At 27.4% G+C, this 18,844-nt stretch overlaps 2 protein-coding genes across 2 annotated transcripts in view; one reads left to right on the top strand and one right to left on the bottom strand.

The window, feature by feature from the left end:
* LOC135925638 (integrator complex subunit 11-like) overlaps positions 1 to 10,672 on the bottom strand; it is a 28,574-nt gene extending 17,902 nt beyond the window's left edge. The window contains exons 1-11 of the mRNA XM_065461017.1: positions 10,614 to 10,672; positions 10,560 to 10,571; positions 10,434 to 10,519; positions 6,848 to 6,921; positions 6,682 to 6,793; positions 5,667 to 5,783; positions 5,494 to 5,592; positions 5,110 to 5,283; positions 4,479 to 4,598; positions 4,134 to 4,229; positions 3,752 to 3,902 (exon numbers count right to left, since the gene is read on the bottom strand). Coding sequence (XP_065317089.1) covers positions 3,752 to 3,902; positions 4,134 to 4,229; positions 4,479 to 4,598; positions 5,110 to 5,283; positions 5,494 to 5,592; positions 5,667 to 5,783; positions 6,682 to 6,793; positions 6,848 to 6,921; positions 10,434 to 10,519; positions 10,560 to 10,571; positions 10,614 to 10,641 — 1,069 coding nt within the window. The 5' untranslated portion in view covers positions 10,642 to 10,672. The remainder of the gene's footprint in view (positions 1 to 3,751; positions 3,903 to 4,133; positions 4,230 to 4,478; positions 4,599 to 5,109; positions 5,284 to 5,493; positions 5,593 to 5,666; positions 5,784 to 6,681; positions 6,794 to 6,847; positions 6,922 to 10,433; positions 10,520 to 10,559; positions 10,572 to 10,613) is intronic.
* Positions 10,673 to 14,460: 3,788 nt separating this feature from the next.
* LOC135927047 (protein kinase C zeta type-like) lies at positions 14,461 to 15,730 on the top strand. Its single transcript, XM_065462984.1, has 4 exons — positions 14,461 to 14,536; positions 14,871 to 14,975; positions 15,452 to 15,531; positions 15,629 to 15,730. Exons 1-4 carry the CDS (start codon positions 14,461 to 14,463, stop codon positions 15,728 to 15,730), a joined length of 363 nt encoding a protein of 120 aa, XP_065319056.1.
* Positions 15,731 to 18,844: the final 3,114 nt, after the last annotated feature.

Here is an 18,844-nt window from a genome sequence, read left to right as displayed (position 1 = left end):
GCGGCGGGATAATGTATTACATTTTTTTATAATTTGGCGCTCTTTTCTAACACATTGAAACATAGTTTATTTCTTAAATTATTTCCTGCCTCACTTCAATTTAAATTCATGTATTTTCTCATTCTCAGAAATAGACTAAGGAATTGCATTTTCACTCAGATCAGTCACATAAACAACACATATTAGTAATATTCTATTGATTTTTATTATAACAAATATATATTTGGAATGCAAACAAAATATTAAGTAAGAAATATAATAAATCAGAATTCAGATTTAGCTAAATTATAATTATCATGAATAAATAGAATTTTATCAAGATTGGTGGGACATAAAGAAGTCCTTTTTGCATTGAGTATTGATCCAGCAATGGATAAAATTCTTTCGCTGGGTGTTGTGGTTGCAGGTATACAAAGAACCTTCCTAGCTAAATTAGCAAGCCTAGGAAGTTCCAGTTGCTTTTTCTTCCAAAAGGTTAATGCATCCTCTTCTGGGATATTATTTTGGCTTAGCAAAATATGGCATTCTTGTTCTAAATTACTTATATTGTTCAAATCACTGCCTGGAATGGAATGTTTACGAGCTATTTTGGCGATATAAGAACTGGAAGTCTCCCCATTATCTTCAACTTGGATTTCACTTTGTGCATTTTTATCATTTTCTAAAAGTTTTAAATGTCTTGTTAAAAATTGCAATGATGTAGTAGAATTTGAATTTAAATATTCTGGCACAATTTACAGATTTTGAAATCTGGGATCAAGGAGAGTCGCTAATATATAATGTTCAAAATATAATTTTATTAATAAAAATATAAAATAACTTGAAGTTCAGTAATGGGAAACCTATGGTCAAGCTTTTTTGCATATTTTCTTTTAAACAAATAATATCTGAGGAATCAGATATATTGATCTGTATGTGGGTTTCTATTTCACTGCGAAATAATAACCCTATATTTATAGTCGATCCCTCTTGGGAGGAAAGAAATTCCACAGACTCTCGGAATGAATTAATACGGCATAAAGCTCGTCAATCATATCCCATTCATTATTAAAATGTTTTAAAGATTGTTTTCCTATTTTATTCAAAACATTATTAATAGGATTTTTGTTCACGCTACGAACACTTTCTAGCATTATTAATATGCTGTGCCAGCGGGTAGGGCAATTTAATTTTAACGTTTTTGTATAGATTAGTTGGTGTAATGAAATTTTTATTATCCGCTTCGTTATCAAAATGGTCATCAAAGTATGGATCAGAATCATCAATATCCAAGTGATGACTTGTCTCATAAATTGACTGGAGACATTTACGATGGTCATCTTCAATTTCACATTCCAAATCAGCTACTCGATATCTGAGGGCTGAAATAATTTCTCTAATTTTTTTAAGGAGATTATCAATTCTGGCAACCTTTTTTATGCCATCAACTGTAACCAAATTATGTAGTCCATGGCCTAAGCATAAATGATGCTCATAATCCCCCAATCTGACGCTTCTTTTGACATTTGCCCCTGCATCAGTTACCATTTGTATTATTTTGGCTTTTAAATGAAACTCCTCTTCGATACCACCAATCTCCGATAATATGGTTCCCAGTATGCTTTTGAGTCACATTTCGGGTTGCCAGGGTAAAATATTTTAAATCAAAATTTTCATCTAAATGATGAAGACTAAATGTAATATAATTTCGCCGCTTAAAATCATCGGTCCATAAATCAAAAGTAATGGAACAGAATTTTGGACCAGCATCAATCAGGTTTAAAACATGTGCCTTTATAGAACAATAAACATCTTCAAGTGCACCCCGACTAATAGTTGTCCTATTAGGCAATTCTTGATGAGGAATCAATTATCTTATATTTCTATTTTTTTAGGCAATTTATTTTTTAATAATCATTTTATTTAAATTTTAAACTTTAGAAAATCTGTAATCCCATTATTGATTATAGAATCAGATGGCAATAAATCTAAGCAGCACATCAAAACATAATTTCGCCCTATTAAAAAAAAAGATATTTAAAAAAGAGAAACAAATAAAAAATTTGATTTAGTTATGAACTTTCAAAATAAAGTTTTACATAATTTAATAAAATATATTTTTAGTTTATTCATTAAAAAGATCTCAAAATAGAGCTGACAATAAACAAACTGAAAATTTAGTTGTTTTAAAGTTTTACATAATTATTATAATAAATTTAAATTATACATTAAGTTTATGATTAAAAGGATCTCAAAATAGAGCTGACAATTAACAAACTAAAAAATTAGTTGTTTTAAAGTTTTACATAATTATTTTAATAAATTATATATTAAGTTTGTACATTAAAAAGTTTTCAAAATAGAGTTGACAATAAACAAACTAAAAATTTAGTTGTTTTAAAGTTTTACATAATTATTTTAATAAATTTAAATTATATATTAAGTTTATACATTAAAAGGATCTCAAAGTAGAGCTGACAATAAACAAACTAAAAATTTAGTTGTTTTAAAGTTTTACATAATTATTTTAATAAATTTAAATTATGCATTAAAAGGATCTCAAAATAGAGCTGACAATAAACAAACTAAAAATTTAGTTGTTTTAAAGTTTTACATAATTATTTTAATAAATTATATAATAAGTTTATACATTAAAAAGATCTCAAAATAGAGCTGACAATAAACAAACTAAAAATTTAGTTGTTTTAAAGTTTTACATAATTATTTTATTAATTTAAATTATACATAAGTTTATACATTGGATCTCAAAATAGAGTTGACAATAAACAAACTAAAAATTTAATTTTTTTAAAGTTTTACATAATTATTTTAATAAATTATATATTAAGTTTGTACATTAAAAAGTTCTCAAAATAAGAGTTGACAAAACAAACAAAAAATTTTAGTTGTTTTGTACAAATGCTTAATAAAATTAATTTAACAAACCAGTTAAAAATTTAAAATGAATATTAATAAACATTAATACTAACCTAAGAACCATTTTTTATCTTTTATATTCTTGCTACATGTTGGCGTTGGCTTTAGAAACATTTTTATAGTTTGAATGGATTTATTATTATATGTTTTTTCTGATATTTTATGCACATTAATTAAGTGACGAGAAAGGTTACTCGTACTTATATTTTTGTTATAAATTTGATATCATAACTAAAATATAAATTATATATAAATATAAGTCTAAAATTAAAATAAATTACTGTGAAAATGGAATATTTTTATCCGAATCTTCCTCATCTTTTTTCCCCAATTTTAAACAAGGTTCACAATAAATATAATCAGGCATTATCGTGCTTTTCTTATTCTCATTCTTCAAAATAAGATTTCCAAAGTACTTCCACACATAACTTGATTTTTGATTAGTAGAGAGAGTTGTTATTTCATAATTGTATATAGGGTGGTTTAAAAAGTGCAAATCCATAAAAATAATTAATATAGCCAAATTGAATATGGTGTATGAATGAATGTAAATGATATACACTATTCTATTATATAAAGCAATAGAATACAATTCATGTTTTATTATATTAATGTTAATATTCAAATTTAAATAATAATAATATAATATATAAATATAATTAAACAACATTCTAAATATTATACACGCCGCGCCACCACCATAAGAAAAATCGGCGGCTGTTCCGGAGTGAATAAAATTGCCGGCGGCGCACAGGTCTAGTCTTAAGTAATCAAAAATTTGCTTAAATGTTTATAATATATATTTAAATGAAGTAAAATGAGGTGACAAATTTACCATTAACACAGTAACCAGGAAGGATGACCATATTTTTAGGATCCGGTGCCCAATTCTTAAAGATATTTAATGATTGACCAGCATGGAGCATGCCGGGCGTGGCAAAGACTACCATGGGCTGGGGTAGATTGGTATAAGATTTATCGAATGGCTTTACAAATATCATTATTTGTTATTGTTGTAAAAATTACATTTAACAAATAACACGACATTAAATAAGAAGTACTCATTTACTTTAAATTGTCATGACCCAACCTGGCTATCATATTTTCCGATTCAGACCAGTCAAGGTTAATATCATTTTCGGTCCGGTTAGACCTGGGTCTGCCTTATAGCCGGGAGTCTCAGAATTTAATATAATAATAATAAATTATCAATTTACCTTGATGTGTTTAAAATCGAACATATTTCTATCGACAAACGTTTTCTTGATTTTTTCATTTGTCCACGATATGAACATCCTGTAATAATAAGTGGCCTAAGGAAAAAATTTAAATATAAATTTTTTTACAATGGCGAGTTATTAGATTGCACATATCAGGGCCTAGTATGACTAAATCCGGATTCGATCCTAACATCGAGTCACCGGGTATTGATTTTAAATTTTATTTTGATAAGACCCAGATTTGGATAGGTTATATTTTTTTTCCTCTAAATGATTCCGCGGATATGGTCAGACTTGTAAAAAAAAAAGGCCCAGATTATTTTATGTAAAATTGCCACTCACTTTTTCTGTCAATCCCATACTGAAATAAATGGGAACCTTGATATTCATTCTCTCCCAATAGGAGTCCAACAATATGCACAACTCTTGAGCTCTGCCCAAAGCGAAAACTGGAATGAGAACCTAATATGAGCAAATGTTTGATTTTATTAAAGATTATCTCATATTAATTTAATAATTTTTTTTTTTTAAATTTACAAATATTAATATTTTATATAATATTTCGATTTAAAAAATATAATTCATCGAGGTATTAATTATTTATTTGGGCTATATATTTTAAGCAAACAATTTTTTTTAAATATTAAATATAGGTTACATATCATCGGATGAGTGCAAAAATTTATTTTACAAATAATGCCTCTAAAAAGCCCTGAAAAGAAGAGTGATGGCAATACAAACAAATACATTTGGACAAACACCCCAATTTTGCATCATTTTTTTTGATTTAATTTTTGAGATATTTTTATTTTGACACCTTTTTTAAATCAATTGACAAAATAATTGATTTTCAAAAAAATAACGGTTTTCACTTTTCACGTCCCTTATAAAGCAAGTGTTTCAAAGTGTCAACACAAATCAAAATTGTCGATTTAAAGCCAAAAAAATATTTGGGAAAAAATAAATATAAAACTTTTCCTCCATTATTGACGCATTCGTGTATTTTTTTCAAAAATTCGCCCTCTCTGCACCTTTTCGAGTCTCTAACGGTCGTGGCGTACGTGGATTCGGTTATAAGCAAGGTAGGTCTACACTTGTCCACTTTGGCGGTTCCTAAATGACGGTCGGCGGTCATGTTAAAATCGCCCTAAAATTATATATATATATGATGAAGGGGGTAAGAAATCATCAGCATTTGCATGCATAAGTGCCCTGAATTCACAGTTAGCGCGAATTGGCGGCGAAGTATACAAAATATACGATATAAATATAATAGTTTCACATTAATTTTTGCATACTTGGCCGGGAATTCCCGTTAAATTATAAATTCGGGGTTAGTTAATAAAAGTAATTTTACTGTATATAGAACTGAAGCTTCACCATATTTGACTAAAAACATGGCGGCACCTAGAACATGCCCAGCATAATAAGATTTAATGTAGAGATCATCTTCAACCTAATAATGAATTTAATTTAATTTATTTTATTTTTTAAAACATATATTTAATTTTTTTATTTTTTTAGACTCACTTTTATTGATTCGTGTAAATTTACCGCGATGACCTTTTTCATACACAATTTAATATGTTCCGACGTGAAAATATCTTTTTCGCCCTTTTTTTCGACCAATATTTTCCTGTAATCTTCCTAGCATATGTTTAAATATTTTTTTTTCCCTTTAACATATAGAGTAGTGACTATTTTTATTTCCTCCTGTGTAGCTTTGTTAAAACGGCTCGTTTTGAGCCGATTTTTAAAAACGGTTAACTCAATATTTTAGCCAAAAAAATGTTGCCTAAGCCTAGAGATTTAGCTAATAGATGTCCAAACCTTTGTTCCTTCTACAAACAAAATCTTATGGCTTGCGTAATATTATTCTAGATGAAATATTGAGTTAGCCGTTTTAATCGGCTCAAAATGAACCGTTTAACAACACTACTCTCGTGTCTAATTATTGGCATTTAAAAAAATAGTTCAGGTTGTAAATCGCTTAAAACAACAGCTGAAAATTGGAAATCTAGCTTATGTCTCTCATAAAAAATTTTAGATTCTTTCTGACCTATGATTTCCTTCTTTTTTTTTATCTAAAGCACAATGTAATAGTGACTATTTTTAAAAAACATAGCGTCCTTCTTCTCGTCTAAACTTTCTCCGCTAGAAACAAAAATGGTTGAAAATTGGGAAATATTTTGCTTATATCTCTTTAGAAAAATTTTTTAAAGCATTAATAGATGATAGGTGGATCCAACATTTATATCCCAATTGAATAATTTATATTTTTTAAATTGCTAAAAATGGGGGAGATATCGTTAATAATATTAAGTTGGGAATATTGATATTTTCCCCCATTTTTTTTTAGAAAGTAAACCCATTTAATTATAACCATAATGCTCAAAAAATTTTCTAGAAGATATGAACAAAATACCCAATTTTTTTTTTAGCGATTTAGAAAGAACCTATCCAGAAAAAAAGGTATACTACGTGTTTAAAAATGATGATATTGTGGCTAAATAATATATGGGAGGCTATTTTTAAAAAAATTAACTAATAAAAGCGGGCAAATAGCTTTTGTTGGATGTGTCATATAAATTGGCCCGTCGTATCCTATCACTTCAGTCATATAGGGTAATGCGCCACAATGATCTAAATGGAAATGGCTGAAAAAAAAGGGTATATTTCATGTAAATAATATTATATTAGGATTAAATTACCTAATGATAACGCAGCTCAGGAAATCGTTCAGTGTACCATATTTGGTAAAAAATGAAAAGTCTGGGAATCTTCTCTAAATAAAATTATAGATATGTTTATTTTTTTTATAAATAATGAAAAAAAAATGGATGCTTTATTATATCGTCTATGGCCTAGTTGGTGAGTTCTTTGATTACAAATCCGATAGACCTGGGTTCGAATCCAGTAAGGGTCATGTTTTTTCTTCTGAAGCCCACTTGATTGTTCTATACTTGGATGATATATCGTTGGTCTAGAATTAGAGTGCTCCACTTGATATTTTCGAAAATAACTTATATATTGCCAATATATAAAAAAATAAAAACTAGATTTAAAAAATATTAATTTTTGCCAAAGTTATATCTCTGTCAAAATTGATCAATAAGGTTTTCCAAAATTTGATTTTAAACTTTAATGTTGATTTTCTCATTTTAAACATATGCGCAAGTGGAGCACTCCAATTCTAGGCCGACGATATATAGATCGGACTCGATCACGTGATCCCGATTAAAATAAATGAGTCATATTATATTTTTTGCAAAATATGATCGTTTAGCTAATGGTTTGGAATACATTATCACTAACCGGTCTAAGACCCCTCCTAAAAAGAGAGCACGTGAATTATGCGAGCCCCCTCCTCACATAATCGCGCCTTTTTTTCCTCAATAAAACCAATAAATCCTTGTTATCCAGATAAGAAATAGTAAAATCCTTTTGTTCAATTATATAATTTAATATGTAACTAATAAACAAAATACTTATCATTTAAAAATGGTATCTAGAACCATATTAATATATAAATAGTCATATCCATATATTTTATAGATTGTAATGAAAGTGGAAATTGAGAACATGATTAGCAGACGAATGGTACTCATACAATAATTTATTTTTTATAAAATATGTCAAAGATATAGTTTTGAAATTTTTTTATTTAAACTTTAGGTCTGGCCTAGGTTAATTTCTTTTAAAGGCTGGTCAAGATTCTAAAAATTATAATGGTCCATTTCGTTAAAGTAGCTCACTACTGTATTGAGCTATCTTTTTTGGTAGAATTTTGATTTTTATGTATTATATACTATATAATTACATTATAAGCAAAACAAATTTATTTCTAAATTTTTTTTATAAAAAGTAACTATTAAAAAATAGTAGCTATTAGTGTGCTACTTTTTTTTAATAAATAGCGATTGGCGATTTTGGTAGCACGTTACTCTTAAAAATAGGGGGAGGGATAAGAATGGAAGCTGTTACTTGGGCAAGTTTTCTAGAATTCTTAGTGCTAATATAAACACTTTTTTTGTTTTTTTTTATTTGGAGATTCTAGTGTTAGCAGAAAAATATTAAAATAATATATAAACAGGACAGAAAAAAAATATAAATAATTTTTGGGAATCATCTTATTATTTAAGTTTTTTGTATACATTTAAAAGTTTCCACTCGCCTTTGTATTCTAATTTCTCTTCTTCTTTGCAACTACTTCCATTATTAAGTATATTTCTTAAATACATTGTGACTACATTTACCCTGTTTCTAAATATAAGTTTTTAAAGTGATTACTTGTTTTTTCTTGGGAAAATAAGAAATAAAAAATAAAAAAAAACTTTTTTCTTTTATTATCGCTAGTTAACTAGATCTAACGTCTTTAACTTTTTCAAAACATTACATCTAAATTGAAGCCTACATATATTACATTGGTCGTTGCCAGTGTTTCTTCTTGTTTTTATTTTTATGATCTTTATTTATTAAGGAGTGGCAAGAGTTTAGCCTTGTTTTATTCCTTTTTACCTTGGAGGTAGGGGATTTTCTTCGTCATTGATTTCGAAGCACAACATGTATTAGTGGTTTTCTGGATCTGGAAGATGTTGGGGTCTTCCCTTTTCTGACAAAGCTGCATGGTTAACATTATCAATAGCTCTGTTATAATTCACAAATGTAAAGCAGAAGGGGGTTTGTACTTAGTTTTTCTGCATGATTATTTTTCTAAATTAATTTTTGGCTCCAGTATTTTCTTTTCTTGGCCTGTTTGTACTTTTTTTTTGGGGGGGGGGGGAGTTTTCGGTGTGGGTGATATGCTTGTGGTTTTGCGGCTTGCCCACAAACGTGTGAAGGGCTCCTCATTTTTTTCTCCCCTTAATTAACTATCCAGTTTGATGGATTTTTGAGAAAAACCTAGTGTAGCTCTGTTGTATCCACAACCAGAGGGCAAAAACGCTTTTATCACGTATCACGTATTTAAGTTTTTTAGAATTATTTAAAATACAATCAAAAAATAGAATTGATTCTCTTTTCCCTTTTTTCTTTCTTTAACCATAGCAGATACATCTTACAGCAAGGTTGGTATTGTTTCTGGTGAGGTTTTACTATCTGCTAATCCCTTGCCCTGATCAAAAACTGTTTATCTCGCCATTGTAATAACTGAATTAAAATTTTTAAACTGAGTTATTATTTGATATAGTTTAGACTAACAAATAATCACTTAATATATTAGAGATATACCAGTCAAGGTTGGGCTATGTAATTAATTCCATAATTATAATTCTTTTTTATAATTAGTAACTGTTATTAATTCCAATTTAAAAAAAGAAGTTAGTAATTAATTACAATTTAAAAAAGAGTAATTATAACAAAATATATTTTTCAGGCATGTATTTAGGAATTATGAGTTATAACTTATATAAACAATAATAATTCCTTTTCTTATTTAATTAATTTTTATAAAAAAATGTTTAATAATTGCAATCATTCATTCATATTTTTTATATTTAATTCTATTGATAATTGTATATTTCATATATTTTTGGCAGAAATATAATGAGTGATTCTGAATCTTTAACTTTCACCTTTGACCATAATCTAATAATTGCTCTTCAAATAATATCATATATTCAGTAGAAGATAAACCTATATTATCAATATTCAATCCAATATTTTTTTAAATAACTTATAAAAATGATAAAACCCCAGGAGCTGCTTGTACACTCTATGATCAAATAGTAAGGGGCTACAATCAAGCCATCAATAATTTTCCAAATATATGAATGTATATTTAAATAATAACTTTTTATTAATCTTGTTCCTTTAGAGAAAACAACTTTCTAAATTAACACAATTTAATCATTTAAATTTTTTTTAGTGAATCATCAAAAGTAAATATTCAGCAAACTTTATTAGAACTTTTTGAGTTATCTAAAATAAATTCTCAAGTTACTAATAATTAAATTATAAATTTTATTATAAAAAAGTCAAAAGCATTGTTGCCCCTATAGAAAGACTATTTATCTATGCAATTTTATCAAATAATCATTATAGAACATGTTTAAATAACAAACTGTTAGAAAAATAGATGGTTTTAAAAAAAAGTTATATGTCTTTCAAGATATTAGTTAAAAATATGTTATATATCATTTGTTGATTAGGATAGAAAAAGAGCTTCAAATGTTAATGTCCATGGTATATATTTGTAGGTGAATGTAGTCTTAAAAATTGAACAATTCTAAATTGTAAAAATTATCATTTATTTTTTCTAAATTAAAATATTTCAAACTTATATAAATATATATATACCTCATCATTATAACCCATGTGCATTCCACAATCAAGCATTACATTCTTTCCACCGATAGTAATAATGATACAGCTACGGCCAACATCTATATTTATAATTATAGCTGATTTTAAAATTAAATATACCTTGACCCGCACCTTAATATAAAATAAAATATATAATAATTAATGATATTATACCCAAAGGAATAACCTGAATTTTATCCATTACAACTTTTTGAAAAACTTGACCGCGCCTTATAAAGTTATCATATGATTATTATGAAAAAATGGTAAACTTAGGGAAAATTTGAAGTGATAGAACTGTATTGTATAGATTGAATCAGGCAAATATTTTTTATTTTAATGATATTTATTTACAGATTCTATGAACATTATATCTCAATATTGATAGTAATCATAACTTACACTAAAAAAATTAAACTTAAAATCAGCCATCACCCACCATTAAAGTAATTAAATTATACTCTCGTAATATAGGCTCTTTTTTTGCCCCACTCCTTTTAAATAGACCTATAGGGGTTTAAGCAATATTTTTCGGAATGTTGTGCCTACTTGTAACTGCGGCTTGCCCACAAACGTGTAGAGGGCTTCTCGTATTTTTACTTACCCAAATTAAACTATTCCAATTAGATGGAAATGAGAAAAACCTAGCGTAGCTCTGTTGAACCTTCAACGCTAGAGGCCAGAAGCGCTATATAGTAATTATTATTTAAAAACAATATAAAACCTTTATAGGTTGTAAACATCGATCATCTGTAAAGAATAAAAAAAAATAGCCTTTATATATTTAAGATTTATATATATATTATAATAGATGTTGTATCTTAGGGCAATGGTGTGATGTCAAACCAAACTTTGTTGTCCATAAAAGTAAGAACCTATATGGACATGAGAAATAATATTTTTTCTAGCATTTGCCTAAATATTCTGTTAAAATCTTTTGTTTAAACTGAATATCATGTAATATTTTTGATTTGTTCAATTTTAGGATTATTTATAATTATTTTGCAAGTTAAGATTTCTAAACTCAAGAATATTGATAATTATTGAAATTTAACCATGATCCAGGTTACTGGCTTACAGTTTTTCTGGGGAGTATCTATCCAGGCTGGTTTAATTCCAATTGCATAAGATTTTTATGATACTGCAAACTGCAAATTTAACCTGAGTTTACCCGAGCTTTATATGTTTTTCCCCATAGTGAATTGTTATGGATAGTCAGGATTGATTTAAGATTGCTATATTTTAATAGAAATTAAACCTGATATAGTTGGTAATAGACCGCGTTAGTGGTTAGTTTTAATTATTAAATTTGCTACAAAGATAAGGACTAAGATGTTTATAGGAATATAAGAAATTCTTTAATTTTTTAGATTTCGTTATTACCGAACTACAAGGTTCAAACTAAAACTTTATTTCGTACCTTCTGTAGCCATTAGCGTTTAGGTTAGGGCTATGCTGCAAAGATGAAAGTTCAAGTTATATTTGATATAACTATATTTTATTAGATACTAAACCCCAATATTCGTGAAAATTTCATTGGGTAAAGAGTAGTTATAACAATGGCATTATTATATGTCATTGAGTTATAACAAAAGATAACAACCTATTTTGCTAATTTTTAAAAATATTTAATTAATAATTTAAAACGATGAATGTAATATATTTTTATTTATGATTTCAATAAATACAATGGACATATTTAAAAAAAATTATACAAATCCGCACTTCCTTCATTTATTTATTTAATCTCGGAAGATTACATTTTATTCTTAATCATAAATATAATAGGACTATACCTTAGCCCGGCCTTCGACCGTGGGGGGGGGCGGTTGTAGCCTCGGAATAACAAATGGCGCGGAATCAGAAATTTCCATGAATCAAAAATAGTGATGAGTAACAAATGGAGATGGATCACAAATCATGAGACATATTTTTAATTAAAATATAATATAGATACGGGGTTGATCAGCAGGAATGAAGGGAAATAATAGGAGCGACAAAATTATAAGCTTATAAAAGGTAAGTTTCATAACAAAGAATGTTTTTTGTGAAAAAATGTTCTTTGCTCATATAAACTTGATATATTCTCTTAAAAGCAAATACAAAATATATTAATTATAATTATATATAATTAATATCATTATGGAATATTATTATTATATTTTAAATTTGATTAAAATTTAATTTATGATTATAAAAAATATATAATTGGGACTGCAATATTTTATTTATTCAACTTAAAGAAAAAAATATAGATATAGTTTTTAATAGCATTAAAATATCTGCATTACATTTTAAATAATATATAATAATTATAGCCAGCTTGTTCTTTTGGAAAATAGTTAAATAGTTGCGAAGCAATTTTTTTCGAAAGTAGTTATATCTATAGCATGTTACTTTTTTAAAGTGGTGTTGACAGAAATTTTGGAAATAATATGAATAAGCACAAAAATAAATGAGAGAACATTTTCTTCATTTGGAGAATAAAAACCTATTTTGGAGGTAGACATTAAAAAATAGATCGAATGGACTTAATATAACATAAATATCTAGTACAGAGCAATTTATTGAAAAATAAGCTCAACGCAAATAAGTTCTAATATTCAATCTTGAATAATATTTATAATAACTTTTTCCACCCCTATTCTGTCGATAAAAAAATTTCTACTAGGTGTTTGAATTATTGATTAAATAGAATAGAATATTTAAGGGTTTTTGATATTTTTATGTATTGCATTTTGTTAGGTGCTATTGTAAAAATATGATATTCTTTATTAGTATTGTTAAAGACACTATTTGTAAAAACGGATAGCAATAATTTAGCCAAATATTATGCAAGCCTAGAAATTTAGTTAATAGATGTCTAAATCTTTCTGCCATCTACAGTGTCTACATGACAGGATTTTTACTGGGTGCACACCCCACTAAAAAAACCTCTATCTACACCCCTAAAAATAGCAAAATGTTTTTTTGGAAAATAATGTCTATACTATATATGTCATTTTAGTATAAAGAAAGTTTTTGATACTATTATTTCTAATTTTTAAAACTTAATTCATCCTTTTAAAATTTAATGATGAAAAATTTCTAAATTTATACAGTTATATTATATATATAATATACTCTGCTATCAATCTCTATAAATATTTTTATTTTGTTTAGACTTTATTTAATTAATTGTATATTGCATTTTTTGTTTTCATATTCATGTTTGTTAAATAGTTCTGTTCCGATTTTAGAACTTTGGAAAGAAATACGCATCAAATTAATTATATTTTTAAAAATCTTATAATATTTTATAATAATAAAAAATGTTATAATTATTTATATAATATGCAATTTAGCCATTCAATGATGAAAAATAAAGTTTATAAGAGCATTATATATTTTGAAAAATCTAGCGATATAAATCAAAGATAGGAGGATATATAGATGAAAGTTTTATAATACTAAAGTCCTAGGGGTAAATAGTTATAATCTTAGGGAACCAATGATAAAATGGTTATTCCCGGAGTTTAGAAAAAGAAACAACGATTTTCTAAAGATATAAGAGATTTTTACAAAAAATTCTGATTCATTTTTCTTATTTATACGTATTTAAGAAAAATCATTTTAATAAAATATAATTTAAAATAAAAAATGAACTCGGCAAACTCAATAAAAAGGAATATAGAAAATAAAATATTACAAAATAAAATCAATCTATTAAAATTTTTAGTTGCCAATTTTATAAATCCTTATATCAAACAAAAGAGGATCTATCTCAGAATATTTGTTAAGGTCCTTTTAATTGCATAAATAATATAATTAACAAATATTATTTAGTCCAAATTAACCTAAAAAAAGAAAGTAGTTTAATTATATATACATACATCCTTAAATCACAGTCGTTTTATAGTCTTTAGGTTAAAACAAGTGTTAGATTTATTAAAATGCGAAAATAACCCATTTGGGTTTAGCTAATTACATAACGTAGGGCCTTTTCTTATATGTATTTAATATAATTTAGGAAGGCATTCGGATGGGTATGACAACAAACACCAGTTGTGGGACACCTTTATACGTAGCTCCAGAAATTTTACGGGGTGATGATTATAGTAAGCCTGCTATTTTTTTTAGTTACCCTACTTCCATAAGGGATTATTGATTTATAAGACTGGGATTTAAAACACTAAATTATAAATCAGGAAAAAAGGTTAGATCTAATAACCGGAAACTAATATGATTCTATAATCTTTACATAACCATAAACAGAAACGCTCCTTCTTACACAGATTAAACAAGCTGTGCTTTGATAATAATTATACTTGGATTCGATTCCCTCCCATATTTATTATTTAGATGATAAAATATATAAAAAATATATATTTTTCGATAATTGAAAGTTAATAAATATGTTGATGAAAATATAAGTTATTATAATTTCGAAAGGTTTTGGAGTTGACTGGTGGTCTTTGGGAATAACTATGTACGAGATGCTTACAGGCCTAACACCTTTTGACGGCATGAAGGATAATAGGGAAGAGCTCTTCAAAGGTTCAATTTAATTTTAATTTTTCATTTTTTTGAAAAAATTTAATAATATAAATTATTTTTATATTAAAAGTTTGAAATTATACTGTAATTATTTATAAAGAAATAAAATAATAATTAATTGAACATGGAAGGGGGTTGGAAATGAAAAAAAACCTCTTTCTCTTAGAAAATTTCCAGGTTCTTTATAATAATAGTTTAGATAATAAATTTATCACTACCGCCAACCTCCTAACTATCTTTTATAAAATATTTACAATACATAATATATACTTTACAAAACATAATTTAATTATATTAGAAAAAAATTATAAAATGAATCTAAAAAATTTAAGATAATGAAATGTTCAATAAAATTTAGGATAATAAAAAACTTATTAGTGTCCCCAACCCCAATTAGTAAAATCTTGGCGAAGCTTTTTGATTATTAATCTATGACTTTTTTAAAAATTTATAATAAATTATTAAAAATTCTCTAGCTATCCTTGAAGACCCAATTTCTATTCCAGAACACGTATCAGTTAACGCCACCTCAATTCTAACAGGATTCTTAAACAAAGTTCTAAAAAAAAATTATTTTTTTTATACCACATATTTATTTGATTTACTATTTTTATATTTAAAAATTGTTTTTTTTAAATATTAATTTATTATAGGATCCTAGAGAACGACTGGGGTGGCATCCATCAAATGGATTTTATCAAATTCTATTCCATAAATATTTCCAAACCGTAGAATGGAATTTAGTAATAATATGACTTTTATAAATAAAAAAATTAATTAATTTAAGATATTTTTTTGAATCGTATATTGATAGCCATCAAGGTCAGCAATTTTTAATTAATTTTTCTGCCTCTTAATTTTTAGGTTCAAGATAAAAAAATCATTCCGCCCTCCTAAAAAGCCTCGTTCAATACAAGAGAAGACCATGGTAATCTTTGTGTATAATATATAGGTCTATAAAAAATGTATTCAATAAATCTTTACAGCAATATATTTCCCTATTTTATATAAAAATTTAATTCGTAACGTTTAAAATATTTACCCTACCCCTAGCCAACCCCTCCAAGAAGTCCCCCTGCCCCCCCCCCTTCAAAAAAGTAAGTATACTACTTCAGCCCTCACCCCCATACTCATGTAGACTCTGCAAATGTAAAACGAATATGGATACTGAGGGAGCAAAAGGCCGAAATAAGGAGCTAATATAATCGAATAACCAATACGAGTTACTATGAAATGTTCTTAGAATCGGCCATGACTTAAATACGAATTGCTAAAAAATACGAATTGCTAATAAATACGAATTGCTAAAAAATACGGCCAGGTAAATTGCGAATTGCCATACCAAACTACGAATTGCCGTATCTAATGATAAAATGCTGTAAAATAGGATGACTAAACTACGAATTGACGTATTTAATGTTAAATAAAATGACTAAACTACGTATGCCGTATATAATGTCAAATTAAAATGATTAAACTACGAATTGCTCTAACTAATGTTAAATTATAACTAAACTACGAATTGCGGTAAATAAGGCCATGACTAAAATACGAAAACTCTAATATGAATAACTAATTTACTTAATTTTATATATTAGATTTGACTATATAATTCTTATATTACATGTCATTTATTATAAATTTAATATTCGATTAATGTTACATAATAATGTATATTGGATATCACATTTTTAAATATTTTTTTCTAATAGTATTTCCTTTGTTTGTATTCTGGTATAAATAATGATAATAATAAAGCAAATAGAATATTGTTATATATAAAGGAATGTGCAGCTGTTAAGATTCTATTTATTATATGGTTTACAGCTGAGTGACGTTGATGTCGCCCTTGCCTAAAAATACAATTTAAGCCATGTCTACCTGTTGAATCAACGGGTGATTTGCATTTGATGCAGGCATGAGGCTGTACTATATCGCAACCAAACCAATGGTTACTCTCAGTTGTTAATCTGATAAGAGATTACCAAGGTTGCGACAAGGGAGTGATTCTAACCATTCATGACCACTAAGTCTGTCAGATAATTGAAGGAGTTGAATGCAATCTAAAGGTGGATTGACTGATATATCTGTTTGGTATTTCGAAATTAAAGGTGTGAAAAATGTTTTGTGTGTGATGATTGATGGTAATACAGATAATGGGTGTGTTTGCCTTCCAATTGTCAATACATCTAATAAACGATCGGTAGGGCATATGAAGCCAGAAATCATAGAATTGTTAGATAATCTAGATGATACGAATGATGATAAGGATAAAAGATTGAGCGGCAACGCTTAGTTTGGAATGTAGCTGAGCAAATGACTAATTGTATGAGTTTAAATTTATGTTTAAAATTTTTCCATAAATATTTTAAATTTATTCTGAATTTTTGATATGAATTCATTGTTTTTGAAAAAAGATGATGATCGGAAAATGTGCATAAATTTAGGTATGTACAGGCATTTGCGAATTAAAAATAAAAATTGATGAGCTGGTAGGAGACTTAGAATGTGGCTCCATACTGTAAAAGCTTTTAAAAATCTTGTGGAGAAAATCTTTCGACTTGATCTCATTAGCTAATGGGGACCCAAGTAAGGTTAAGCTGTCAGGAGCAATAATTTTGTAGCCTTCCAACTTTTGTGGCTTATTGTTTAAGAAACATAATCTTATTATCTTGGGAATTGATGTTTTAAGGCGCTTAGTACATTAGCTGAAGGGCCACAGATGGTCCCATCGTCTAAATACCATAGATTAAGATCTAGGTTGAAATTTTGTTTAATTTGGTAGATGTGATGATGGATTCCAAAACAAAAAAGAAGAGGTCCTAATGGATCCCCTTATTGGATGCCCTCTTGGGATAAAATCTGATAAGATCCATATGTTAAAGGTGTCTGAAAACCATATGAGGATTCAATAAATTTAGAATAACAGGGAAAGTTTCATAGAAGAATTTTAAAAATGAGGTACGATGCAGGCTATTGAAGGCATTTTTGAAATCTAGTTTACATATTACAGAATCAGGTGATGGGTTTTCTAAGTAAATTCTTAAGGTATGAGCCGCTATTTCACAGCCACCCTTGATCCCAAAACCTACTTGATAAGAATTTAAAATGTTGACAGCATCATGTTTGATGTGTTCGATTATGATTTTGGCTATTAATCTTCTGAAAAAGGAGCCTACTGCAATGGGACGGGTACAACCATCTGGCTTAGATAAAGCAATTAGACGTGCACCAAGGATTTGGTGAGTTTGTATTGGAATATCATTATTTATTATATTATTACAATGTTAAAACCTTGATGACAGAACTATGGGAAGGATTTTTTGAATTAATTAAGTATTGAAAATAGGAGGGTCTGAAACCATCAAAACCACCTGCTGAGTATTTATTGAAAGAATTGATAGCATTGTCTATTTCATCACTGATAAAAATTACAGTCTGGTGGATTGGAGAGATGCGTAGATTATCTGTACAAAAGCTTCAGGATGTAGTTGTTTCAATAGTTGTAATGTTTCTTCATTGATAGGAGAAAGATGGTTATCTGAGGATATGAGTTTAATTGCACCACCTATGTCACCTTGATCTATTTGATTTGATATTATTTTGCATTTGTGTGTTATATCATCTACTTGCTTTTTAACATTATGATTGTAGTTAATCATTTGAATAGTGTCAAAATTATAAAGGTTTGATTTGTTCATGTAATGGGGTCTCTTTGTTAGCGGGACGTATAAGACATTTGTGAGAGAAGGTTAATAAGTCTTCCCATGATTTTAAACAATTTAAGTTATCATTAACTTTTGTGATAAGTTTAATAACAAAATTTGAAATTAGGTTTCTAGATTTATTTGGTAGATGTGTTAAAGTGG

This window comes from Gordionus sp. m RMFG-2023, chromosome 3, assembly GCF_954871325.1.
Source record: "Gordionus sp. m RMFG-2023 chromosome 3, tfGorSpeb1-WG-v2, whole genome shotgun sequence".
Taxonomy (NCBI): Eukaryota; Metazoa; Nematomorpha; class Gordioida; order Chordodea; family Parachordodidae; genus Gordionus; species Gordionus sp. m RMFG-2023.
Note: the sequence above shows the minus strand (reverse complement) of the source record. Positions and strands in the feature narration are given on the sequence as shown.

Excerpts from the sequence above, each read along its gene's own strand:
- LOC135927047 (XM_065462984.1), top strand. The coding sequence starts at position 14,461 with ATGGGTATGACAACAAACACCAGTTGTGGGACACCTTTATACGTAGCT. Across the intron at positions 14,537-14,870 it reads TTTACGGGGTGATGATTATA|GTTTTGGAGTTGACTGGTGG; the intron begins GTAAGCCTGCTA and ends TAATTTCGAAAG. Across the intron at positions 14,976-15,451 it reads TAGGGAAGAGCTCTTCAAAG|CTATCCTTGAAGACCCAATT; the intron begins GTTCAATTTAAT and ends AAAATTCTCTAG.